The sequence below is a fragment of the Typha angustifolia genome, chromosome 8 (assembly GCF_048772165.1).
Source record: "Typha angustifolia cultivar Huaian chromosome 8, ASM4877216v1, whole genome shotgun sequence".
Lineage (NCBI taxonomy): Eukaryota > Viridiplantae > Streptophyta > Magnoliopsida > Poales > Typhaceae > Typha > Typha angustifolia.
This window is the reverse complement of record NC_133246.1, coordinates 2,826,109-2,848,394: the sequence shown is the minus strand read 5'-3', so window position 1 is coordinate 2,848,394 and position 22,286 is coordinate 2,826,109. Positions and strand designations below refer to the sequence as shown.

Below are 22,286 nucleotides of genomic sequence, written 5' to 3'. Positions count from 1 at the left end.
TAATGTCCAACTCCCCCCGGACCGGTTATAACTTAATTCTAAGCTTAAGAGTCGGAAGATTAAATATGAGTTAGATAAAATATTAATCTAAACTAAGTTAAATTGTTGAGTTAAGCTACTAAACTATTAAACTATTAAATAATTTTTTTTATAATAATTATTTAAAATTAAAATGGATGACATGAGAGTGGGTAGACACTGAGGAAGACCGGTGGATGAGTAAGTTATCGCTAATTTTCAAAATCGCTTATCTTGATAGTAACCGGCAATGGGCAATGGTGACTGAAAGAAGGAATTTACCATATTGCCCCCTGAGCGCTCCAATCTCCAAGCATTTATTAATCCCTGCAAGCGCCAGCTACTGGTCCTGGGTAACGCCGTGGTTTGGATCGTCTCACTGCTTTCAATTCAATTCAATTCTATCTCATTGGGAAGGGCGAAACCGGAGATACTTTTAAGGAATGGCGTGCGGGATTGCGGCGGCGGTGATCCCGAAACCCTCGCTCTCGCTGAGGATGGAGCAGTCGAGCTCTCTTGATCTCTCCTCCGACCTCGCTGCCGCCAACAATGGCGGCGCGGGTGCCTCTCGCCGTAGGAGGGATTGCGTCTTCGTCGTCAATCCCAAGGGTATCTATCTATCTATCTCTTTCTACTGCCGCATGTCGTTGTCTCAATCCTTTGGTGGATCTTGTAGGTGCTAATGGCCGGACGGGGAAGGAGTGGAAGAAGCTTCTGCCTTATGTTAAGACTCGCCTTGCCGGCCATTACAACGTAGCCCCTTTTCTTTATTACCTCTACTTACTAATTTCTCGGTTGTTGCTATTCGTTCTTATGAATCGGTTATTTTTGGGAACTAGACGGGAGTTGTCCTCTGAAGCAATATAGAGCTTTAGGATTTGTGGATTCTTAAAGGCATCTTTATAGCAGGCTCTAATTTTGTTCTTTTTGAGGATTTATAGTTATTCCTAACCTTAAATAGAATTAGACCTAACATTGAAATACTAATATATAAATTCAGTAGATTTCTCTTGTTTATATGCATCATACACGTTTGTGATGTTTTTGGTTGTGTATATTTGTACCATGACCAGGTATGCGAGTCTATAACTTCAGGTCCTTCCCATGCTGTTGACATAACAAGGGAGGTGATAAACTAACTTCCTTAAAGTATATATAGTTATTTTGAAGGTGCGTGCTATACTCAAGAGATTTGTGAAAATAACTCGCAAGTTGGTGCTGCAGGCAATAAGGGAAGGAGCAGATGCTGTGATAGCTGTTGGTGGTGATGGAACATTTCATGAGGTTTAGATATCTCCTCGGACATATTTTATCACTCTTTAAATCCTTACATGTGGAGAAACTATATCTAAAAACTGTAGCGTTACAGATTTTGATCTGTAAAACAAACTATATTTGGAAAATGCTGCAGGACAACTATATTATCCATCGTATCGTTTTGCATGTAATTCTGCAGGCTAACCATTATATTGTTGTGAACTTGTGATTGGTTACAAGATGTAGCTAAATGACTGGCATTGGGAGTTCTGTATGCCAGGTCATCTAGAGGAAATATAGCATCAAACAGGGGAAATCCTTTGCTATTGTTATATTATTTGATCATATGATTCATATCCATGCTTTTGAAATAGTAGATGTCAAATAACTGGTAAACATATCTCCATGATATACTGGTGTTAGGTATGATATGTTATTTGTCTGTGTGAATGATGTGTTGTGGAAGCTTGATAGAGGATGGGAGCTTTCCTTGTGTTTTCTGGGTTTCCTTAAGCAGGGCGTAGTGACAGAAAACTTTCCTTTTGGTGCTAACTTGTTTAGAACCATCTTCTTTATGTTTCAAATGAAACAGGGTCAGTTTTGACCTTTTCTTCAAAATTATCTCCACAAAATAACAAACTTTGTTAATTTTTCCTCTATAATAAGGTGATTTCTTTGGCCCTTAGTTCGGTGGTGAGATTGGTTAACACTGCCTGATACCATTGCTGTACTCTTACACCTGCACCTTAATGAGTTCTCTTTGTTCGTTCATCTTGAATTTATTTAGTAAAACAATGAAGAAATTTCTAGATGCTTTCCTTACATTGAGGTGTCATTGGCAGGTGGTGAATGGCTTCTTCTGGGAAGGAAGTCCTATCCTTCCTCTCGATCGAGGGCCTGAACCTTCAACTGCACTTGGTGTGAGTAATAACATTATTTTTTTCCATTCACTAACTTGTCAGACTGATTTTCTTTCATGTTTTGTGAATTGTGATGTACGGATCTTTTCTTCTGACCTAAGATTATGCTTTCTCAGCTCATTCCACTTGGAACTGGTTCAGATTTTGCTAGAACATTTGGATGGTTAGTTTGTCCTTATCAATTCTGTTCATGGTGGTCTTTTGGTACTTACTGGTTCCATTATCAATTAAATGACAAATTTACATGGTTCATGCATCAGGAAAAATGATCCATATGAGGCAATCGACAGGATTGTGAGAGGTTTCTTCATTTGATGTACAACTATATAATATTCAGTTTATATAGATTGTTTTCTTACTCACATAGTTATTCTTTACATGCAACTGGTGAATATAAACCTTGACAATTGATGGTGTTACTGATTAATAAACATCAGTTAGACAGTTAGACTAAAATTTGTAAACTATGTAGAAATACATACTTTTCTCGCTTCTGGGTTAAAATATCTTATTTGTGGACTAGTGGTGGCATGAGAAGATAAAGTTTGTATGTGTTTCAGAAAATTTGATGTAACCGATATAACGTTGCTGAGATAAATTTTCTTTTTTCCTAAGAGGGGATGAAATGAGAGATTAGTTTCCACAAAGGTTGGAGGTAGAGCCAACTGAGAAGAAGCAAGATGGTTCATACATGTAGCCCAACGAAAACCATATAATGCACCATCTACATGTGTAAAAAAGAAAATTGACTTGCATAGAATTGGTTGAGAAAGGGCATGGAATAATGCAATTTACGAGTATGCTAATTGCTTTGAATATTCATCTGATACAAACAACATTCTTGATAGTCAGATATTTTAAAGGCCAATTAGATTGTATGACTGTTAGTAGCCAAATTCTTTATTCCCATCTTGTACTTATGAGCAGGACCTTTTTGCAGGATGTAAATCAAAGATAGATGTGGGTGTTATTGCTGGATCCAGTGGACAACAACATTTCTTTGTTAATGTTGCTGATATTCATTTGTAAGAACATAGAGCTATATCATAGCTTAAAGTTGAGCAAATTAGGTTGCTAATTATGAATTTAACTATTCGGAGAACCGCACAGGAGTGCAAAGGCCGGTTACTTTGCTTCCAAGTATAAGCAATTTGGAAACTTATGTTATGTTATTGGAGCTTTGAGAGCCTTTATTGGCCACAGTAACAGGGATCTCAAAATCAAGGTAATGCTCATCAGCAGTTCAATTTGTGGAAATATGTATTCGTTCATGTTGACTTGCTATCTTCTGCTATATGGCTTATCATATTCAGAGACCTATGTGTGCATTCTACAGGTCGATGAAGGAGATTGGGAAGTGGTTCATAATGTCACTGCTCTATGCATAGGAAATGCCAAGTTCTTTGGTGGTGGTATGAAGATAACTCCAACTGCCGATCCTTTTAGTGGAAACCTAGAGGTGCCTCAATTTTGCCATGTTTGCTTAATGACTTGGTCTGGAATCAGTTTTATTTTAGTTAAATTTTGGGGCTAAATATATCTTACCGTTTTGTTCTTATGCCAAAAATAACTTTATCCTCCTGTATAATTTTGGTACCAAATCAGTTCTCGTGTTTCTGACTAAAGTAAGTCCATTAGATTTCTTGTCCAACTTAATAGAATCCGTCAAAATTACTAAAATATTATTATTTTTAATTATAGCAAATATAATAAAATTATCAAAATAACCAAATTACCTATTGTCTACCAAATACCAAATATAAAGAGGCATTTTGGTAATTTGGGTGGGTTATGTTAAGTTGGATGAGAAATTTAACAGTCTCATTTAATTCAAAGTATATGGGCTGGGTTTTTATAAAAAAATGTACGAGAGGGTAAAATATTTTTTGGCATATGTACAAAGGGTACAATGTATTTAACCCTATATATTATCTTAATTAACTTTGTATTGAATGTATTAGGTGGTGATTCTTCAAGATTTCAAGTGGTACGACTTCCTTCTTAAGCTACATAAGCTTTACAAGGGAACTCATCTATCAGAGAAAGGTGTATTTTCTAGAAGGTAATTTCTTGATGTCATAAGTTTAAAGAATTAACAAATTTTAGCTACTTTAAACTCAATTTTTTAAGCTAGTTATGTGCCATTTATCACAGATTACAAGTTCTGGTCATGTTTGTATCTTTGTGTACTTGATACATATTTTCAAGATGATTTTCTTGGAAATATCATATGGCCTAGACCATGCATGAGATTCTTCTTTTTTACTTTGTTCTTTCTTTTGCTCAATGCTGCCAAAATTGAAATGCCTCACTATGGTATATAATCTGAATCCCTCACTATTGAAATGCTGCCAAAACTGTTGGTAAGATGTCCCCTGAATCCCTCAGTATGGTATATAATCTGAACTCTGACAGTTGATTAATTGGAACTTGGACTACATGAAAGATTTTCCTCTGGTGGTTGTGATTCTTATTTGGATTTTAGGAATCTAAGTGAACACTTGAATGTTGCTTAAATTGAAGCTATAGGAAAAAAAAGAAGTGGCAAAAATATTTGTGATAAATGTAACAGAAATTGTCTGAGGAGATTAAGTATTGCAGAACATTACCGGAGCTAATTTCACTGGAAGAAATTCTTTATAGAAGCATCAATAAGGATGAAGTGTCGGAGAATTCAAAAACATTGTGCAACAATAGGCATAAACATCTTCTATGATTCAGAAGTACAGAAGAATGAATATCCTTTGAATTGAGTTCTAAAGCTGGAAAACTGTTTAAATTTTCTGTATTGACCAAATTCCATTATATATACGGCTTTTTATGAGAAATGATTTAACATGGTGAAGAGAGGGTGAAATGAAAAAGGTTCAATGTTAAATGTTGCTAGCAAAATTACCGCTTTTTTGGAATTGCAAATTTTAATCCCTTTGCTTTTCCATTTGCAGAAGAACATTGAAAAATGTCTAACAATACCTTTGCTATTTCTTTCTGTTCGACTGCACTCATCTGTTGTCTTCGTATTACTCCATCCATCCATTTTTCCTATTGTTTGGAGCCCAGTTTGATTCTCTGTCTAAAGTGGATCTTCTTTCTGGTGCAGTGTCAAGTCAATTGAAGTAGTAGAGGACGTATGTAAAGGCGACGTCTATGTGCAGTCAGACGGGGAGCATTTAGGATTTCTTCCTACAAAATGTTCAATTCTACCAGCTGCCATCAACCTTTTCAACTAACGCAGTAACTCTTTTGTTTTTTTTTCTTACCCAGAACTAAATAAATTTGTCAGCTCACAATTCTGCTCATGAAGCTTTGGCTTTCATATGATTGCCCCAAATGGCTCATGTTGTTGTTATAAGTTCAATTTAGTCTACACTATATCCATCATAAATCTGATGATATTTTCATATTGAGAATGCCTGAGGTCTCGCTCACTTGTGAAATAAAATCAATTCTATAAAAAATATTTTAATTATTAATATCAGAAAAAGAGAGCTAAACTAAGTATAAACTATTCAACTATTTAGTTGAATACTAACATAAAAAGTAATAATTATATTTGATGTGTTATAAATTTGATATTAAAATAATAAAAAATAATAAATTTGTATTGAAAATTAGTGATATTTGAAGGCAAATGATCAAATATTTATGATTGGATATAAAGTAGTAGTAATAATTAGGCCTCGTCTAATCTAAGGTAAAATAATTATATCTTATTATTAATAAATTATTTTTTAAAAGGAGCGAGAATAATGAGTTAATATACTAAAAGGAGTTAATATATTGTTTAGTTACTGCAGGAACAAGTGGATGGTGACTAATGATTCTCTGGACACCGTTAATATTCTGCAGGTTGAGCAATAATGATCATTAATTGGCATTTATATGCACCAATTTGTGAGTTTATTTTGAGATTCTGAGAGTCAGAAACCGATCTCGTATAATTATATGCTTTTCTTTTGTTTGAGAGCGTTGTATATAATTCTGAATCACATGAAACATTCATCGTTCGAGGGTTGATTACGTAACTTGGCGTGAAAGATAACAAGATAGGCAGCGAGGCAGGCAGACCCTAAGAAGAGAAGGTCGGTTTGTATTTTGTAAGCTGGAGAAAGTTTCAAGGGATGAGTAGATGCGATGTTGATTGATGGCGTAACCCCACTTACAACTTTTCCTTTTTCCTCTCTCACATATACCACCAGTACCACTAACGTCTCTCTATCTCTTATCATTCTTTTCCCTCCGTGGCGGACCCACTCGCTTACTCGGATCCGCTTCAGCATTCGCCTACCTCTCTCCACCTTTCCTTTTTTTTTTTCCCTTCAGACTCTGCACCCACTTCCGACTTCCCTAGCTACCACTTCTTCTTCCTCCTCTCCCCCCCCCCCCTCTCTCTCTCTCTTCAACTTGTGCTCTGTTCTGGTACCTTGGAGGGAGATATGAAGGTGAGATATGATATGATGCTAATGGCTTAGTTTGTTCTTTATTACGCATTGGTTACTAGGCTTTTTACTTTTATACTTTTTGGGCCATCTGAAGAATGATCCTTTGCTGGGTTTTTGGTTAATGTACGCCATAGTTTCTATTGTAAAACTTGGTTCTGATCTATTTAGTTTGCTTTAGAAAATTATTGTGAAGTTAGATTTGCATGACAACAAAGACAAGAGGAAGGCAATGAAGGCTGTGTCCACTCTTCGTGGTACTATTCACTCTCTTTGCTATCTTCTTCCTTTAGTTAACAATGACACAGACGTCAAAGGTGATGATCACTTGTGATTGATTCCACAGGGATCGACTCCATCGCCATGGACATGAAGGAGATGAAGATGACCGTGATTGGAGCAGTGGATCCAGTGGACATTGTGAGCAAACTGAGGAAATTTTGGTCTGCAGACATGGTGTCTGTTGGGCCTGCAAAGGAGCCAGAGAAGCCGGAGGAGAAGAAGGAAGAGCCCAAGAAGGAGGAGCCCAAGAAGGAGGAACCCAAGAAGGAGGAGGACCCCAAGAAGCAGGAAGAGCCCAAGAAGGAGGAACCCAAGAAGGAGGAGGAGCCGAAGAAGGAGGAACCCAAGAAGGAGGAGGAACCCAAGAAGGAAGAAGCCAAGAAGGAGGAGGAGCCCAAGAAAGAGGAAGCTGAGAAGAAGAAAGAGCCTACTATAAACGAGTTTGTCAATGCATACAGGGGTTACTACCCCTACTATACTGCCCAACCCCACTATACTGCCCAACCCTACTATACTACCCAACCCCACTATACTCCGCAACCACACTATACTACCCAACCCCAATATACCAACTATTATTACTCTACTCGGAGTGTGGAAGAGAATCCAAATTCTTGTGCCATCTTGTGAAAAACCTAATAGAGGGAGGTAGAACCTTTTTTATTTATCTCAGAGAGAGCTAAATAAGAAAGAAGCCCTTTTTTTTGCTTCAGTATTGAAGCAAATGCTGTAGAGCTGGGGAGGTGAATATGTATAGGTAGCTGTTGCTTTGTTTTCTTTCTACGCATCGCATTATGCATTGGGATGGAAAGGGTAGTTGTAATCTACGTTTTCCAATTGACTTATCTAAATAAATAACTTGTTTATTTGTTCACATTCTAATTCCTTCTTACAAATCAGAGTGGCGCAGCGGAAGCGTGGTGGGCCCATAACCCACAGGTCCCAGGATCGAAACCTGGCTCTGATAAATTTAGAGCGGCTTCTGCAAATATATATTTTAAAAAAAAAACAATATGATTATATATTCCAGCAATTTAAAGGACAATTTTAGTTCCCCTGTATTAGATGCAGACTGATCAACAAATATCACAGAAAAAATATATGATGACAAGGGTGCTCAGCCATTTCTTAAACAAAAGAGACACGTCTCAGTTGGAGCTTCTTATGGAAGAGCAACATTTAATAAATTCATCCCTTGTTCTGTGTCAAATCCTAATCATTTAAGACAAATAATATACAACACATTGCTTTAGTGTTTGGAGGCTATATATATATATATATATATATATATACTGAGTAGTGAGTACAATGTCCAAGCACATCAAAAATGGTGCTTGGTTTGGTCTAAAAATAGCCCATTGTAGTTGCCAGCAAATTTTTTTTCCTCTTTTCTGACTGCAACGCTAATATATGAATGGAATTATAGCACAACAAGAGGGCGGATAGTTTTCAAACTTTTGCTTATACCATCTGTGACTTTCAGCTGCGGCAAAAATCAGGTTGGCTACCTGTAGCAAAAGGAGGTCACGGAAAAGTTTTTTCACACTGTAGAAGATTATTCTCTAGTGAGATGATCATTCTTATTTTCATACAGGGTAAGGCATTACCACAAAGATGAAAAGAAGCCACACTGTAATGTCTGATCCACCGCTAGCCACCAAAATGCCCGCATATATAACCTGCACATCGAGAATGATGAGTTCATGACAGTGAACTAACGTACATGCATCAGAATTAACAGATAGATATGCAATACTATGCTAAACCTAGATAAAACAACAACCAATCTTACATGGTGTCCTGATACCAAGAATCACATATTACATGGCTGGATCTGACCTTGATAATATTACCTGATCAGTAATCAGATCTTTATCAGATCCAGCAAGAATCAAACCAGGTGCCACCCCTTAATATTGTAGTAAAACAAGGCTATGCCTATGACTGACATTTCACTGAAGTTCCCTAGTACAACAGCATTACTCCTTATTTCAAGTTTTCAATGGAATAATTGGTCAATCAGAAGAGAGGTTCTGTCTCAAGTATGTGAGAAGCGTTGACCGCAGAAATCTGAATCACTTAATAAAGAATAAACTGGAGAAAATCTGAATCTTTGGTTCCTACCGAGAAAGAAAAAGGTTTTCTCAATTAATCTATTTTACAGAAAGACAAAAGAATGCTCTTATTTGAGGAATCTTATGTTGGTATGTAGTATGTACATAAAATTGAGGTAAACACTTGCCTATTAAAGATCACACTTCAAAAATTGTATCTGTAAAAAAGATAGGGTGACAAACCATTTTCTACATAAGTAAATAATTACAAAGAAACTGGGCTTCCTAAATTTAAAGCAGACAGGTTTATATTAGAAACTTATCAGTTTAAATTTTCTCCAATGAATTCAAAATAAAAGACCATTAGATATACTATTTCGGCAAGGTAATGTGGGCAAGAGACATAGTTGAACCAGTCACCATGAGGAACTGGTTTTTCTAATTTTAAAGCAGAAAGATTATATTTGAAACTTATCAAGTTTTAAATTTTCACCTATAAATTGAAAAATAAAAGGCATGAGATTTACTATTTCAGCAAGGTAATGTGGGGAAGAGACATAGTTGAACCAGTCACCATGAGGAATCACATATTCATCATTTCTTTTTCCTTCACGCAGAGAGCCCTGCAAAAGAAGGCACTCAATTAAGTCTTATGTGATATTTGAAAGTTGCATATTAGAAGTGGCAAATGCCAAACATGTTGGAAACTTCAGAGGACATCTATGTGAGCAATGTACTACCAAAAAAGTACAACTTACAAGAATTTTATGGCAATTCAGCTGATGTAGCCAACCCCAAATAAAAACAGCTGCACCAACCCACTGGCACCATCCTAAACACAAAAGAGGCTTCACCAATGCCCACCAATCAACCTCAATATGCATTCTAGCTCGACCTTTCACTATGAATTCAGCTATTTTACCACCAGCATAACTAGTTGCCTCTACAATACAACTGCTACTAAGAGATAGAGGTGCACCAATATAAAAGCTAGCACAAAAGATATAAAGTATGTCAGAAGACTTGAAAGAAAGTCACCAAATAAAGTAATAAACATTACCAAACCTAAATCGATACGCTAAAACTAACTTCCATTATTCATGAGTGGAATAGTAGTTCAGTAAGTATAACAAGATAAAACAGTCAAAACAACATCAGATGTAAAATCAAATAACAGTTTAACTGATTTATCATGCTAAATCTCCAGCACAATCTAAGCCTTAATGTCAGAAACAGTAGATATAGCTGAGAAGACTGTACAGAACATTTAAGATCTACTGTTAGACCAACAACAACTACCTAGAAATTGGTGATGCTTTGTCTAAATCATAATCAAGAAAGAGAGTACATCTAGCTAAAATGCACGAGGCTAAATATCTGGCAAAGTTTATCTACATTATTGTGTGCAATTTGTCTCATGCACCCTAGGAGCAATCCTGCAACTATTGCCCCTACATAGAAATTGTCTAGAACAAAGATAAAAGATCAAACCTCTTATTTAAGCATCAACGCTAATGTGTGCTGACCGAGAATCATAAACGAGCAATATATGGCATGAAGAACATAAAGAAAGTTATGCATTAAATATGAACAGCCTTTATATCTGGATAGAAAATATTGTAATAAAAAAGCAAAATTTTTGTCTGTCTATCCTCTACTTTGTTTCATTCAAAATTGAAGAGGAAGTTTTTAAAAAAAAGGATAAACTTTCTAGGAACGTACAACAAACCAGTTAGATAACCCAAAATGTGCATTCGAGCTGAAGGGCTATAATGGAACACATTTAATGTCTCGTGTAAGCGTCTCAAGACCTGAATTTCCATCAACAAGAGAACAAACACAGTCCGCCAGACACGATACATATGCTCCATAGTAGGTGATTGAGCTTTCTGAATGGAGAATAGATATGAACCTCCTCCAGTCAAGTAGCCAGCTATTGTAGAATAGTGTAATGATTCAAAGGATAATGGTCTCATCTTTGCATATGCATAAAGCCATATGGGAATAACCAAACTTGTTGTCAACACTGTAGCCACCACATAAAAATGCAAGAAGTATCTCTGCGGCACGGTGAATTTCTGCAGTATGTAAGAACTTGTTGTAAATACTACAAAATAAATGTGTTTCAAAGAGGATAGAGGCACCACGCCTGACATGCACATGCAGAACTCCCTTGGTACGTCCAAAGATAATAAGAACTTATTGCCAAAACAGCAAAGCAGGGCAAGACAATGAATAGTTCCAAGTCAGAAAGATAGTTGGATGCCGCAAAGATTATTAACAACTCAAGAAAGTTATCAAATTAAAAATCTAAGAAATAATGGTTCTTGCTCCAAAATTCACGTATCTGCAGGAAATTAAACAACAAGAATGATAAATACCAATAATAACAATAACAACAACGATGACCAATTGCACGAGTTAATTTTCTAGTTTCTTTCATGCCCTGAGTATGATCAATATAGTAAGGTTATAACCCGAAATATTAACCATCCATTATACCTGTTGTGTGCTCTCAACAAGCGCATCTTATAGGCTCGAACAATGAATATACTCGCTGATTCCAGATGGATCAAATTCGAAAGTATTGAATCATTGATAGCTTTAGTAATGAGAACAGGTCACAAGAAAGACCAAAATCGCATCGAAGAAAGATAATTACTCAACTAAAACTCACAGTGGAAGAAGGCTTCATGATCTTTCCCCTGGAGGCGAGTCCGAGGATAATCCGATGCAAGAATCCGGTAAACGGCAGCGGAAAAGAGGCGATTAAAATGGGCAATGTCGCCGCGACCCACGAAAGGCGCAGCAGAGCTGTGAAGCTCAACTCCATCGTGAACCGAGATAGAATAAGGTAAGCCTAGGGCTCGGAGGAGGCTACTGAAGAGGAGGGCGCGCCATTAGAGAGGAGATTTAACGGCGGCGGGGAAAGGAATCACGCAGGCGAGTTTGGGGGCGTGAAAGCAAAGCGATTCCATGCGTGGGCGGGGTGGGGTGGGGTGGTTTCGACTTTCGAGACAGCATCGTCGCAACTCACAATCACGGATGAATCGGATGCGGATTAAATAATATCGGATCAGGTCCGTTTAGCTATGAAAACGGGTTCGGTAATATCCGATCCGATCAGATCCCGGAATCCGAATTTTGTGAAACATGGGCTTAGATTTCATATCCGTTTTAATATTTGAATTTGTACATAATATTTAGCAATTGTCTTCAATGAAGATTTCTAAATTCAACCACTAATGTGGTCAAATACGATGAAGAAAATAATTATTATACTTTAGTTAAGATTATATTTGTTAAAAGTGTATATGAGTTTTTTTAAATTAAGTTAAATCAAACATAGTAAAATACAATTAATCAAGAATAGAAGATAAGAATTAAGAAGCTTCATCTGTATGTGATCCTAGATAAATAAACTACTACTACTACTACAATCATAAGTAATTCCAAATCCTTACAGGCATTTGAATTACAATATTCTCAAATCTCCATGTGTAGGATTATAGATAGTTTACAACAATTGTCAAACCTTGAAGCTTGAGTTCAATGTGCTCCGTGAATTATCCTTGGTACTTGTCAAGTTCTGAAAAAAATTGACGTTAAGCTTCTCTGTCTCAGTCGTCGAATTCAATGCTTCTAAACTCAGTAACTCAGGAGTCAATTAAATGTATAGTGTTACAGTGGTATCCTAAGTATCATGCATGACTGCCCTTGAGACTTAAAAAGGTGTTTCGGATCAGCTTTCATTCAACTAGTTAAAAGTGTGCCATCGACGTCACATGACGTGTAGATTAGTCCCACATCGGGTGCTCGGGGAGCAGGACGAGAACGAGGGGGCGATAAAAGGAGACGTGGGGTGAGCAGTGAATCATACTTACCTGGACGGGGTCAAATGGGCGATCAAGAAGGCTCATGGCCTAGGCCAGTGGCCTCCATTGCACGTGGGAGGAGCGCTGGCTTACCATCTCCCCAAGTGGGAGAGTGGACGTCATAATTTGTGCCAGAGGGGGTACGCGCACGCGCGGCCCCTGCCAGCTCGGAAATTTTAAATGTTTAATATAATTATCTATATTAAGAAAAGTGGTTATTTAATTAGTTCTCAACGGAATGTAATAAGATCTATGCTTTGGTGTGACACAGCTACTATGTAAGGAGTGATCTACTGAGCAAGCAAGGCCCTCAAATTTGTTTATATACTTAGAGAAGCAAATAGGATTGCTGACGGGCTAAGATTTTGCCAGCCCTATCTAGTCCGTTGCACTTGTCGGCTGCCTGACACGCGTCCAATCCTTTTAAGTCTTTGCTATTGTTATTTAGTTCCACTCCAATAATTTGTCGACTAAAGAAAGCGTATATAAGTGTTTTCTTAAGAAAGTAAGCAAAAATATTTAATAAGCTCGGCTTGTTATGCCCAATCCACTGGTGATATTGCTTAAATAATTCGTTTATGATCTGAATTTAATATTCGCCTAAACCCAAATTCGATTAAGAACTGAATTATTATGTCGGATTATCGAGTCGGGTTAAGATTTGCCACCTCTAAACCTAAGCCCATTATTCCTATACCAAATCCTCATCCAATAATAAATGGTCAAGCAAGCTTGTAAAACAAATTTCTTTGTTAATAACCCTTATAATGCTTCTTGTTTAACTTATAATTGCTCAATATATATGATATTTTTATTAAAAAAAACACAGGCACGGGATTCTTCTTGCCATGAATTAGCATGAAAAAGAAAAAAAAAATTTACCATGGAATAACCATTGCCGTGGGGTGTGGGGTTACTAAAGCGCTCCATTATCGCAGCTATAGCTACATTTAAAAAGAAAAAAAATAAAATAATACTTAATCTAATGCCGTAAAATTTTACCTAGTTCTCTATTATAAGCTACTTCATTTCTACGTCGTCTTTTTAAACTCCCACGTTTTTAGCTCTCGCTATCGAGCAATGACACAACTATTGGGCCTAGCTATTACTATCCTTTCAACTTTTATCGGACACGAATCTATTTTGATGAATTCGGATACCAATTGCTCGGATGCGTTTGAAAGCAAAGATATGAAAATTACAGAAAAATTATTTGATGTTAGGAAATATTTGTCCCATGTCTATGTATGTAACAAATGGTCCATTTATTGATGGGTAAATGACAGGGATTGAATATACACATGGTGGATTCATAATTCACCATCAACTATCATCATGCACTGAGTTCTTATGGTTGTAGCGGCAAACAATCTGTTCACTAAATTATTATCAGTATTTAAGTATCTATTTTAACGGTGCGGTTAATTTAGAAGAACAGCTTAGTATTCAAATATAAAAAAAAAATATTAAATCGAAGACAATTGTTTGACCCCATCAATTGAAAAAAAAATAAAAAAAATTGAACAAATGAAGTTGGTGCATGGTGATTTTAAACACAAATAAAAATGACCACAATTCAATTACTCGTAGAAGGTGGACCCTACTATCTTTTTTTCCCCAACTGATACCAAAATCTTATGCATCTCTCCTCTGATGATGCCGTTACTCTAATTCTATTCCAACCCAAAATACCTCCACTTCTTCCCCCCAATCTCTAGGGTTTCGCTTAAACGCCTCGATCTCTACCCTCTTCTTAGGAATTTTTTCGATCCGTCGATTGTTGCTGATTACGATTGTGGAGTCCGTGGATGGTATGGTGGCTTCAGATCCGAAGGCTGGGATGGGGAATTGGAACGGAGACTACGTGCGTTTACCACAATCCGATGCATTGGAGAGTGGGGGGATGGAATTGGGATCCCGTTGCCCGCAGGGGAAGTGGAGGTCTGTTCGATGGTGGATAAAGGTGGTTGTCTTATGCCTTTGCATATTGGGGGCAGCGGCGGCTTTCTTCTTGTTTGCCCTTCCTGTGATTATAAAAAAGGTCCAACTTTTTTTTTTGTTTATTATTGTGCTTATGGCATAGGGAATTAGGTAGTTTTTACCCAATTTGAGTGATGTATGTTGTTCTTTTATTGGAATTTGAGCGATATTTGTTGATCTTGGCAGGTGGTCATACCAATTCTGGACTGGGAGATGACTACATTTTGCACACCAGTTCTTGGGTTGATACTTTTTGCATCTATTGCTTTATTTCCGAGTTTATTGTTGCCTTCTTCTCCTTGTATGTGGTTAGCAGGGATGACTTTTGGATATGGTTATGGTTTTTTGCTAATTACTGGAGCAATAAGCATCGGCATGTCATTGCCTTTTCTCATCGGTTCTCTCTTTCGTCATAGAATACATGTTAGTCCCTACTTCCTATTCCTTTTCTTTTCAATATTTAGATAGATAGCAGCAAATTAGTGGCTAATGTTTCTTTTTGATGATTATTGTGCAGAGGTGGCTGGAAAAATGGCCAAAGAAAGCAGCTATTGTTAGACTTGCTGGTGAGGGAGATTGGTCTCATCAATTTAAGGCTGTTGCTTTAATAAGGATTTCTCCATTTCCATATATTATTTTCAACTATGCATCTGTGGCTACAAATGTTAAATATGGTCCGTATATTTGTGGTTCAATGGCTGGAACAGTGCATGAAACTTTTCTTACAATTTACAGGTTTGGTTTTCTCCTTGTAACCTGATCTTTTCTTTTCATATAATTCTATGAGCTGCTAATATTATCTACCTATATGTACTTGCTTGGAGCATTCTTGTAACTTAAAATATCTTATTTTACTGTTAGGTTGACGTTTTCACTAGCTTGTTTTGTGCAAATAGATTTGAGATTACCAAGCAATTTTTAACATAATTAGATACTTTAATTGTTTCTCTATATCACATTTTGGTACAGTTTATCCTAGTTGAATTGAATCCCACCCTTTTTCATGATATTACACTTTATCCTTTATCGTGTCTTTTTTACTCATATTGGGACACTTAATCTTTTCCTTCTTGATGCTTTTTCAATGACAACTAACTTTTTATTGGAATTTAGGATCGTTACTATTTCAGAAGGTTTTCGGTGTTTTGGTTTGAGTAGATGAGGGAAGGCATACAATGCTTATAAAGGACCTAAGTTTGTATCTAATTGAGTTTTATCCTTTGATAATTGTGAGGACTTATGTCAGAGCTAAAACTACAATATCCTGGATGCTAATTCCCAAGCAGCCATTTCATATTTTAGAAGAAATGTCAGCTCTAGGTTGTTGAAGTTGGAGAGCCATTAAGGTAGATAAATGCTAGGAGAAGCTAATGTAATCGAATCCACTAGGTTTGGCAAAATTGATTTCACCGCTCATGGAGGCTGATATCATCATAGGCAAGTGGGATTGTGGCTTCAAGCAACTGTACCAATATGAAGGTGACTGGTGTTAGAGCTTTATGTTGTTTACACATTTTAGTTTCCTCGATATAAATTACATATTTATGTTTTTTTTGGCAATAAGTTAGGTTGAATACTTAGCACATTATGTCCTTTTCAGATACATAGAAGATATCAATCTTGTTAAATATGGTGCAAATGATGTTTTAAAGGTTTTTAGTACTTTTTTTTCAACCATCTAATCTCCAAAACTAATAAAACAATAATGGATATGGGCATGGCTTGGGTACTTAGGATACTTCTAGTAAGTTCTACATGGGGAGGTATTATGATGCTCACTAGTGAGGACTCAGCATTACTTCTGTAAATAAAGGCAATGTAATAATGGTGAGTTCTTAAATAAAAGACGATTTTCTTAAATAAAAGAGATATCTTCCGATTCTTTTGGGTCCGTTCAAAGGAACTCTTTTCATGACCTGTTGACTCACAAGACAGGCAATCATCTTTAAGGGGTAAATTTCATTGGTTAGGCTCCACCAAAGGATTCAAAGAGTTTATCATCTCGGAATGCATAGGGAGTTAGTTATATCTGATTTGGTAGCACATCAGTGCAAAACTGCAATGAATCAACATAACCAGTTGGGGTCCATCAAAAAAAGAAAAAAAACATATTATTCTTTCAAATTGGCCATCTGCTAGGTCTTATTTAAGGTGAACATTTGGTGGTTTATTTAACAAGCCTTCAAAGTTCAAATGATTGGAAGGATTGTTGTTTGGAACTACTGGTATCGTGTTATTGCTGCTATGTTACCTATTATCTACTAGCACTGGCCCTTGTAACAAGCTACATGTTGCATACTTACATAGCCTATGCTACTATAGTATTATATGTTCAGAAGGAACCAAATGGGGTTCGGATTTTTCAACGTAACCCTCTAATTTATGTGGTTCACAGTTTGTTAAATATTAGTTTACTGTACTGCTGAAGCTCTAAGCATTTATTGTGTGTGTAGAATTTTTTAGGCTGCAGAGTGTAATCAGAACAATGTCAATATTTAAAATGTTAACCCAGGAGAACCAGATGAATATTGAAGACATTCAAGATTCAACCATATTTTGAAGGAAAAGCATCTGAAGATGTTGGGCAACTTATGATGTAGTGTACTGCTAGAGCAGGTTGTGTTCGACATACTTCTAGAGGTGGCCAACAAAACTCAGAGAGACATGTAATAGACTGCTATTGGGAAATTATAATAAAAGATAGGATGGCACGTCCTTGAAATATCTTATAGTGATAATAGAGCAACTATTTGTCACATGGGATCTGCAAAGCCTTTTATTTCTTTTCACTTCCAGATTGGCGTGCTTCTTTATGTCTTAGATTCATAAATCCATCTTCATAGCCTTATAGGTTTTCTTGACTGATATCCACTTTTAACTTGCCTGTTGTTCGCTCATTCCTTTCTGCTGTTGGAAAGGCTGCAAGTTGAAGGAAAAGAATCTTTGGTTTATATAGGAAATGGCATTTCTATTTGAACTGGATAGAGGATTTCTTCTCTATGAATTGTTTAGCTGTGAGAAATGAGAAGGTACTGGTGATTTGAATGCGTAACAAAATTTGCACTTATTTTGTTTTTGCTTTGCATAAATTTCTTTCTATTTTAGTAGGTTATACTTCATTAGATGACGATACTGTCATTCTCAAGTAGCTGTGTAAAATTTATTTGATATGCGTCTTTGTGAAAGAATCCTGAGTATTTAAATGTCTAATTAGATAAAAATATTTTGAAATTATACTCTATTATTTTTGAAGTGAGACTCTTACAGGTCATTCATTATGCTCTGAAATCTGAACAACAAATGAATAAGTTTTTCAAGGGACAACAGTAGTTGCATAATACATCCAATATTGACTCCTTAGTTGACCTCTTTTCTTGTTTTCTTTCTAATTTGTGTACATTTACATGCTTTTAATAGTGGAAATGGTTTCTCTGTTTCTGTTTTTAACTGATCTTCTTTGATTTTGTGTTTTATCATTTTGAGAACAGTGGGAGACTGCTCCGTAGCTTGGCCGATGCAACCAACCAGGGTGGTTTTCTCTCAGTGGAGCAGGTCATCTATGATGTCATTGGCTTTTTATTAGCTGCAGCTGCCACGGCGGCCATAACGGTCTGTGCCAAGAGAGCTCTCCAAGCACTCCAAGCAGAGGAGGAGCTCAGTTAGTTGCAAGCATTTCTAGTTAAGATTCTGAATCACACTGAGTTGATTTTGCAATTGGAAGTACATAAAGCGCAATCGCTTATGTCTCTTCCACGCTAATCAATATGCATTCATGGTGACTTACAAATAGTTCGATAGGTACCATGGATATCTGAAGGAGTAATTTGGTGGATAGCGCAGAGGATTGTGGCCCGAAGCTTTTAGTGGCCAATGCGAAAGAATAGAGAGACGATTTATTTTTCTCTTCATCTTCCTTGTTCAAGGAAGAAATAAGAACTATAGGTCGCCAATTGTATCTAACAAACACTCATAGTATGTAAATTCTGATCTTGCTCAGTTGTTTGGAATGTCTTTAATCAATAAGTGCATTTCTATATACGGCTGTTGGTGTTGTCTATTTACTGTGCAACAGCAATCATTAACCTTTCTTTTCCTGAGATGTGTTTGGAAGTTTTAACTCTGCTTTTGTCCATTGTGATCTGTGAACAGGCTCTCTAAAAGGTAAGAAACCTACAAGCTGATGTGTGACTGTAGTCATGGTTCAAGAAGTAGAGTAACAATATATTATCCTTTTTGACATTTTTCTATATAGTACTTCCTTTGCATCCTATAATTCGCAATAATATTCTCAGCATTGAATTCTTTTAGGCAAATTGTCATTCGTCAAAATTTTAATTAAAAAAAGGGAAGATTCTATTATCAAGCCATTACAATATACAACTAAAAGTAACAAAAGTACACTTTAAGAATACCCAAAGATATATACTAATTTTTTCTCAAGTACTTGTAATCTTTCATATGGCAAAAGAATTGCACAACCCTTCACACTAACCACGTATACTTGTAGACTACGGTCTGGATCAGTATTAATTGACTCCTCCCTCTCCTCCTTATTCTCTACTTCCCGTCCGAGTCCTTCTCCGCAGAGCTACTCTTTGTGATGGAAGAGACGAGCGAAAGCGGCGTCTGCTTCGCCCAGCGCTTGATGTCGTACGTCTTCTTAGCGACCTTCTTCTCCTGCCCCTGCGACGACTTGACGCCGGTGTTGGTCTTTTTCTTGGTGATGGCGATGGCGAGGTCGTTGGGGAAGAGAGACTTCCAGAGGAAGGCGTGGAGGAGGGTGGAGACGAAGAGGACGGAGACCATGGTGGAGGACATGAGGGAGAGGCTGAGGGCGAGGCCTTTGCTTAAGAAGCAAGGGACCGACTCAGCGTACTTGATGGTGGCCAACGATGCAGTCGTCATGGGAAACGTGTACGACCACCACGCCACCGAGAACCTGCAGTCAAGAGGAATCAAAAAGTGTTTTTTTTTCTTTTATTAAAAAAATTCTTAATAACGTTAACGACTTTATTTGCAATGACAATTAACGTGTTAAAGAAAAAAGAAAGAGTATTGGATTGATAAGTAGCTCACTTGAAGCCCCGGAAGAAGTTGATCCGCACGACGAGCGAAATGTAGAGGAACAAGGCAATGAAGTAGAACGACCTGGCCACGGCGTCGAACGTACCGTAGATCGTGTACCACGCGATGCTCGCCGCCGACGGCGTGGCGATGAACATGGAATACACGGGGTGCAGCTCCTTCGGCAGCGCCTCGCTCGTCGGCAGCCTCTGGTACAACGTCACGAACACCACGAGGTAGTGGGCCAACCCCACCGCCCACAAGAACTTACCGGCCTCCTCCCATCCCACCTTCGCCGCCAGTATAGCCCCGACAAAGTTCCCGACCACCGACAGATGCGACGACGGGTTCCCCACCTTGCACAGCCGCCGCTTCCCTCCGGAGAACCACTGCCCGTATATCTTGAGCTCGAGTAAGAACACCGGCGCGACGAACACGCACCAGATGGCAGGGTGGAGCTGCTTCGGGGAAAAGCGGCGGGGGGCGCCGATCGCGAGGAACATGCAGGCGATCCAGGGGGCGAAGAAGAAGTTGACGCGGACTGGGTGGAAGTACTCGCGGCGGACGGCCTCGAAGTAGAAGGCGCACTTGCAGGCGTAGGTGACGGAGACGGAGACGAGCATGGCGAGGGCAAGGAGCCAGAGGGAGAGATTGATGACTGGGCTGACGTGGAGGAAAGACATGGCCGGGCTGGAGGCGAGGGCGCCCCAGAGGATGGCCTGGCTCCCGAGGCCGAGGCAGATGCCGAAGCACCCGATGGGGAACCGGAGGAGGAACGGCCATACTTCGTCTTTCGGCAACAGTATGTCTTCGTAGTCCTGTATACCATGAGAGATGAATTATAAAGGGCTCTAGTTAATTACCCTCCAATGATACTGTAGTTTATTGTTCGAGGATCATATTTATTTAAGTTTATTCTAGTGACATCGGTTTAATCGAAACATCGTTAAGTTTTTATTTATTTATTTATTATTATTTTTTGAAACAAAGAAAATGGTACTGAAATATGTGTTGTTGACCTTACCCGAACTTGGTCGAGCTCTGGGCCTCTAAGGGCGGCGAAATATCTCCCGGCGGGGACGCTCTGGTTTATGCGATCGTCCCCGACCTCCGTCTCCTGTGGAATAAGCTCGCTCTCCTTCCTCAATGGAAGCATGGAGTTCTGCTTGTTGATCGTTGACTTAGTGCGGAAGATGCTGAAATCGCCCTTCCGGGAGACGGCATCCCCGCCGACGCCGAGACCGCCTAAGCTCTTGCCGCTCCGCGATAGAGACCTCGGGCCCTCCCTTTTGTTGCCCCCGCCGTTGCTGTTCCTTCTCTCCTTCTCCATGCCGAACACCGCCACGCCGGTCCCGAGAGAGACCTGGCGGTTTATCCGCGGCTTTCTGTCTCCTCCTCGGAGCTTGACGGGGCTATTGGGTTGCTTTCCGAGCTTGCTCCGGCGGCCGTCATGATCGTCGTGCAGGAGCACCGGGTGGATGTCGACGTAGTGGTGACCGGTCGGAGAAGAGGTACCGGTCGCCATTCACGTCCTATATGGATTCGAGCATCCAGGGAAGAGGGAGGATTGTGTTTATAGAGGAGGTTAGCTAGAGACTATATGAAAGGTAGGCTTGCAGTATGTCAACAGTGGATCCTTTTTACGTGTGCATGCATTACGAGAAGGGGAGAGAGATGGAAAGGCGATGACTTCTTGCCTGCGTCTTACGTGCAAAGACCTCGTGGTTTGGGGTAGTTGGTCGATGGGTCTAGATGGATGGACAGCCATACCTTTTCTTCAACGGAGAGAGGAAGCTGATGGGGCAAAGAGCTCACGGGGGCGGAATCGTTTGGGTTTGTGTGGTGGAGAGAGGGAGAGAGAGCTAATTTCTCTGGAGAAAAAAAAGAGCGAGGACACGCTGGACTTGGAGCAATATCACGGGTTTCCTCACTTGGAGGAGTGAATGCGAAGAGATGTTTGAGAAGTTGATCGTTGACTCTCTCTACACCTGTCGCCTGTCGCAGATCCAAGTGGTTAATAGGTAATGGATGGTAACTTGGTAAGCATCCCATGGAAGGTGTATAAAAGCAGCGAATGTTATTGACTGCTGTGAATCTAAATTCGGGTCACTAAAATTATTTCTTATGGAAAGGATGGCCATGAAGCCCGAGGTTAACGGAACTCGGTTTTGACTGCTGCTAAAAGTTAAGCCAATGATCCTAATTGTACAACTACCAGAGGCTTTAAACGGTATATCGATAAATTTACGTGGTGGCTATAAGAAATAAAAAATCAATCAAAATCAAAATCAAAATCAAAATCAAAATCAAAATCAAAACCAAAACAAAAATAGAGAGGTAGAGAAAGAAGCTTGAGTAGTTTTGTTTTGTTTTGTTTTTTTAAATGAAAAAAACATA

The 22,286-nt window shown here is 38.5% G+C and overlaps 5 protein-coding genes and 2 non-coding genes across 9 annotated transcripts; 5 read left to right on the top strand and 2 right to left on the bottom strand.

The window, feature by feature from the left end:
• Positions 1-359: 359 nt before the first annotated feature.
• On the top strand, positions 360-5,600 carry LOC140766145 (sphingoid long-chain bases kinase 2, mitochondrial). The gene is made up of 12 exons (XM_073105593.1): positions 360-627; positions 695-771; positions 1,092-1,145; positions 1,243-1,302; positions 2,118-2,195; positions 2,312-2,358; positions 2,456-2,496; positions 3,136-3,220; positions 3,306-3,420; positions 3,532-3,654; positions 4,157-4,257; positions 5,296-5,600. Exons 1-12 carry the CDS (start codon positions 462-464, stop codon positions 5,423-5,425), a joined length of 1,077 nt encoding a protein of 358 aa, XP_072961694.1. The 5' UTR covers positions 360-461; the 3' UTR covers positions 5,426-5,600.
• Positions 5,601-6,445: 845 nt separating this feature from the next.
• LOC140765137 (uncharacterized) lies at positions 6,446-7,790 on the top strand. The gene is made up of 3 exons (XM_073104073.1): positions 6,446-6,637; positions 6,816-6,891; positions 6,981-7,790. The coding sequence occupies exons 1-3, from the start codon at positions 6,632-6,634 to the stop codon at positions 7,544-7,546; spliced, it is 648 nt and encodes a 215-aa protein (XP_072960174.1). The 5' UTR covers positions 6,446-6,631; the 3' UTR covers positions 7,547-7,790.
• A 21-nt stretch (positions 7,791-7,811) lies between these two features.
• TRNAM-CAU (transfer RNA methionine (anticodon CAU)) lies at positions 7,812-7,883 on the top strand. The gene has a single exon. It is a non-coding gene; the product is annotated as a tRNA-Met (tRNA).
• A 185-nt stretch (positions 7,884-8,068) lies between these two features.
• Positions 8,069-11,954, bottom strand: LOC140766202 (polyprenal reductase 1-like). 2 transcript variants are annotated; one of them, XM_073105671.1, is made up of 6 exons: positions 11,648-11,954; positions 10,693-11,048; positions 9,729-9,960; positions 9,464-9,593; positions 8,524-8,595; positions 8,069-8,424 (listed from the first exon to the last, which is right to left on the bottom strand). In XM_073105671.1, exons 1-5 carry the CDS (start codon positions 11,801-11,803, stop codon positions 8,567-8,569), a joined length of 903 nt encoding a protein of 300 aa, XP_072961772.1. In that variant the 5' UTR covers positions 11,804-11,954; the 3' UTR covers positions 8,069-8,424; positions 8,524-8,566. The 2 variants fall into 2 exon arrangements, with proteins under 2 accessions (XP_072961772.1, XP_072961771.1); XM_073105670.1 differs by having other exon boundaries at positions 9,498-9,593.
• Positions 11,955-12,846: 892 nt separating this feature from the next.
• LOC140766352 (U1 spliceosomal RNA) lies at positions 12,847-13,007 on the top strand. The gene has a single exon (XR_012105392.1). It is a non-coding gene; the product is annotated as a U1 spliceosomal RNA (small nuclear RNA).
• Positions 13,008-14,477: 1,470 nt separating this feature from the next.
• LOC140765844 (uncharacterized) lies at positions 14,478-18,861 on the top strand. 2 transcript variants are annotated; one of them, XM_073105117.1, is made up of 5 exons: positions 14,478-14,886; positions 15,012-15,248; positions 15,343-15,560; positions 18,314-18,503; positions 18,624-18,861. In XM_073105117.1, exons 1-4 carry the CDS (start codon positions 14,659-14,661, stop codon positions 18,486-18,488), a joined length of 858 nt encoding a protein of 285 aa, XP_072961218.1. In that variant the 5' UTR covers positions 14,478-14,658; the 3' UTR covers positions 18,489-18,503; positions 18,624-18,861. The 2 variants fall into 2 exon arrangements, with proteins under 2 accessions (XP_072961218.1, XP_072961216.1); XM_073105115.1 differs by having other exon boundaries at positions 14,479-14,886; positions 18,314-18,861.
• A 293-nt stretch (positions 18,862-19,154) lies between these two features.
• LOC140764312 (guard cell S-type anion channel SLAC1) lies at positions 19,155-22,020 on the bottom strand. The gene is made up of 3 exons (XM_073102809.1): positions 20,914-22,020; positions 19,902-20,707; positions 19,155-19,764 (listed from the first exon to the last, which is right to left on the bottom strand). The coding sequence occupies exons 1-3, from the start codon at positions 21,412-21,414 to the stop codon at positions 19,383-19,385; spliced, it is 1,689 nt and encodes a 562-aa protein (XP_072958910.1). The 5' UTR covers positions 21,415-22,020; the 3' UTR covers positions 19,155-19,382.
• Positions 22,021-22,286: the final 266 nt, after the last annotated feature.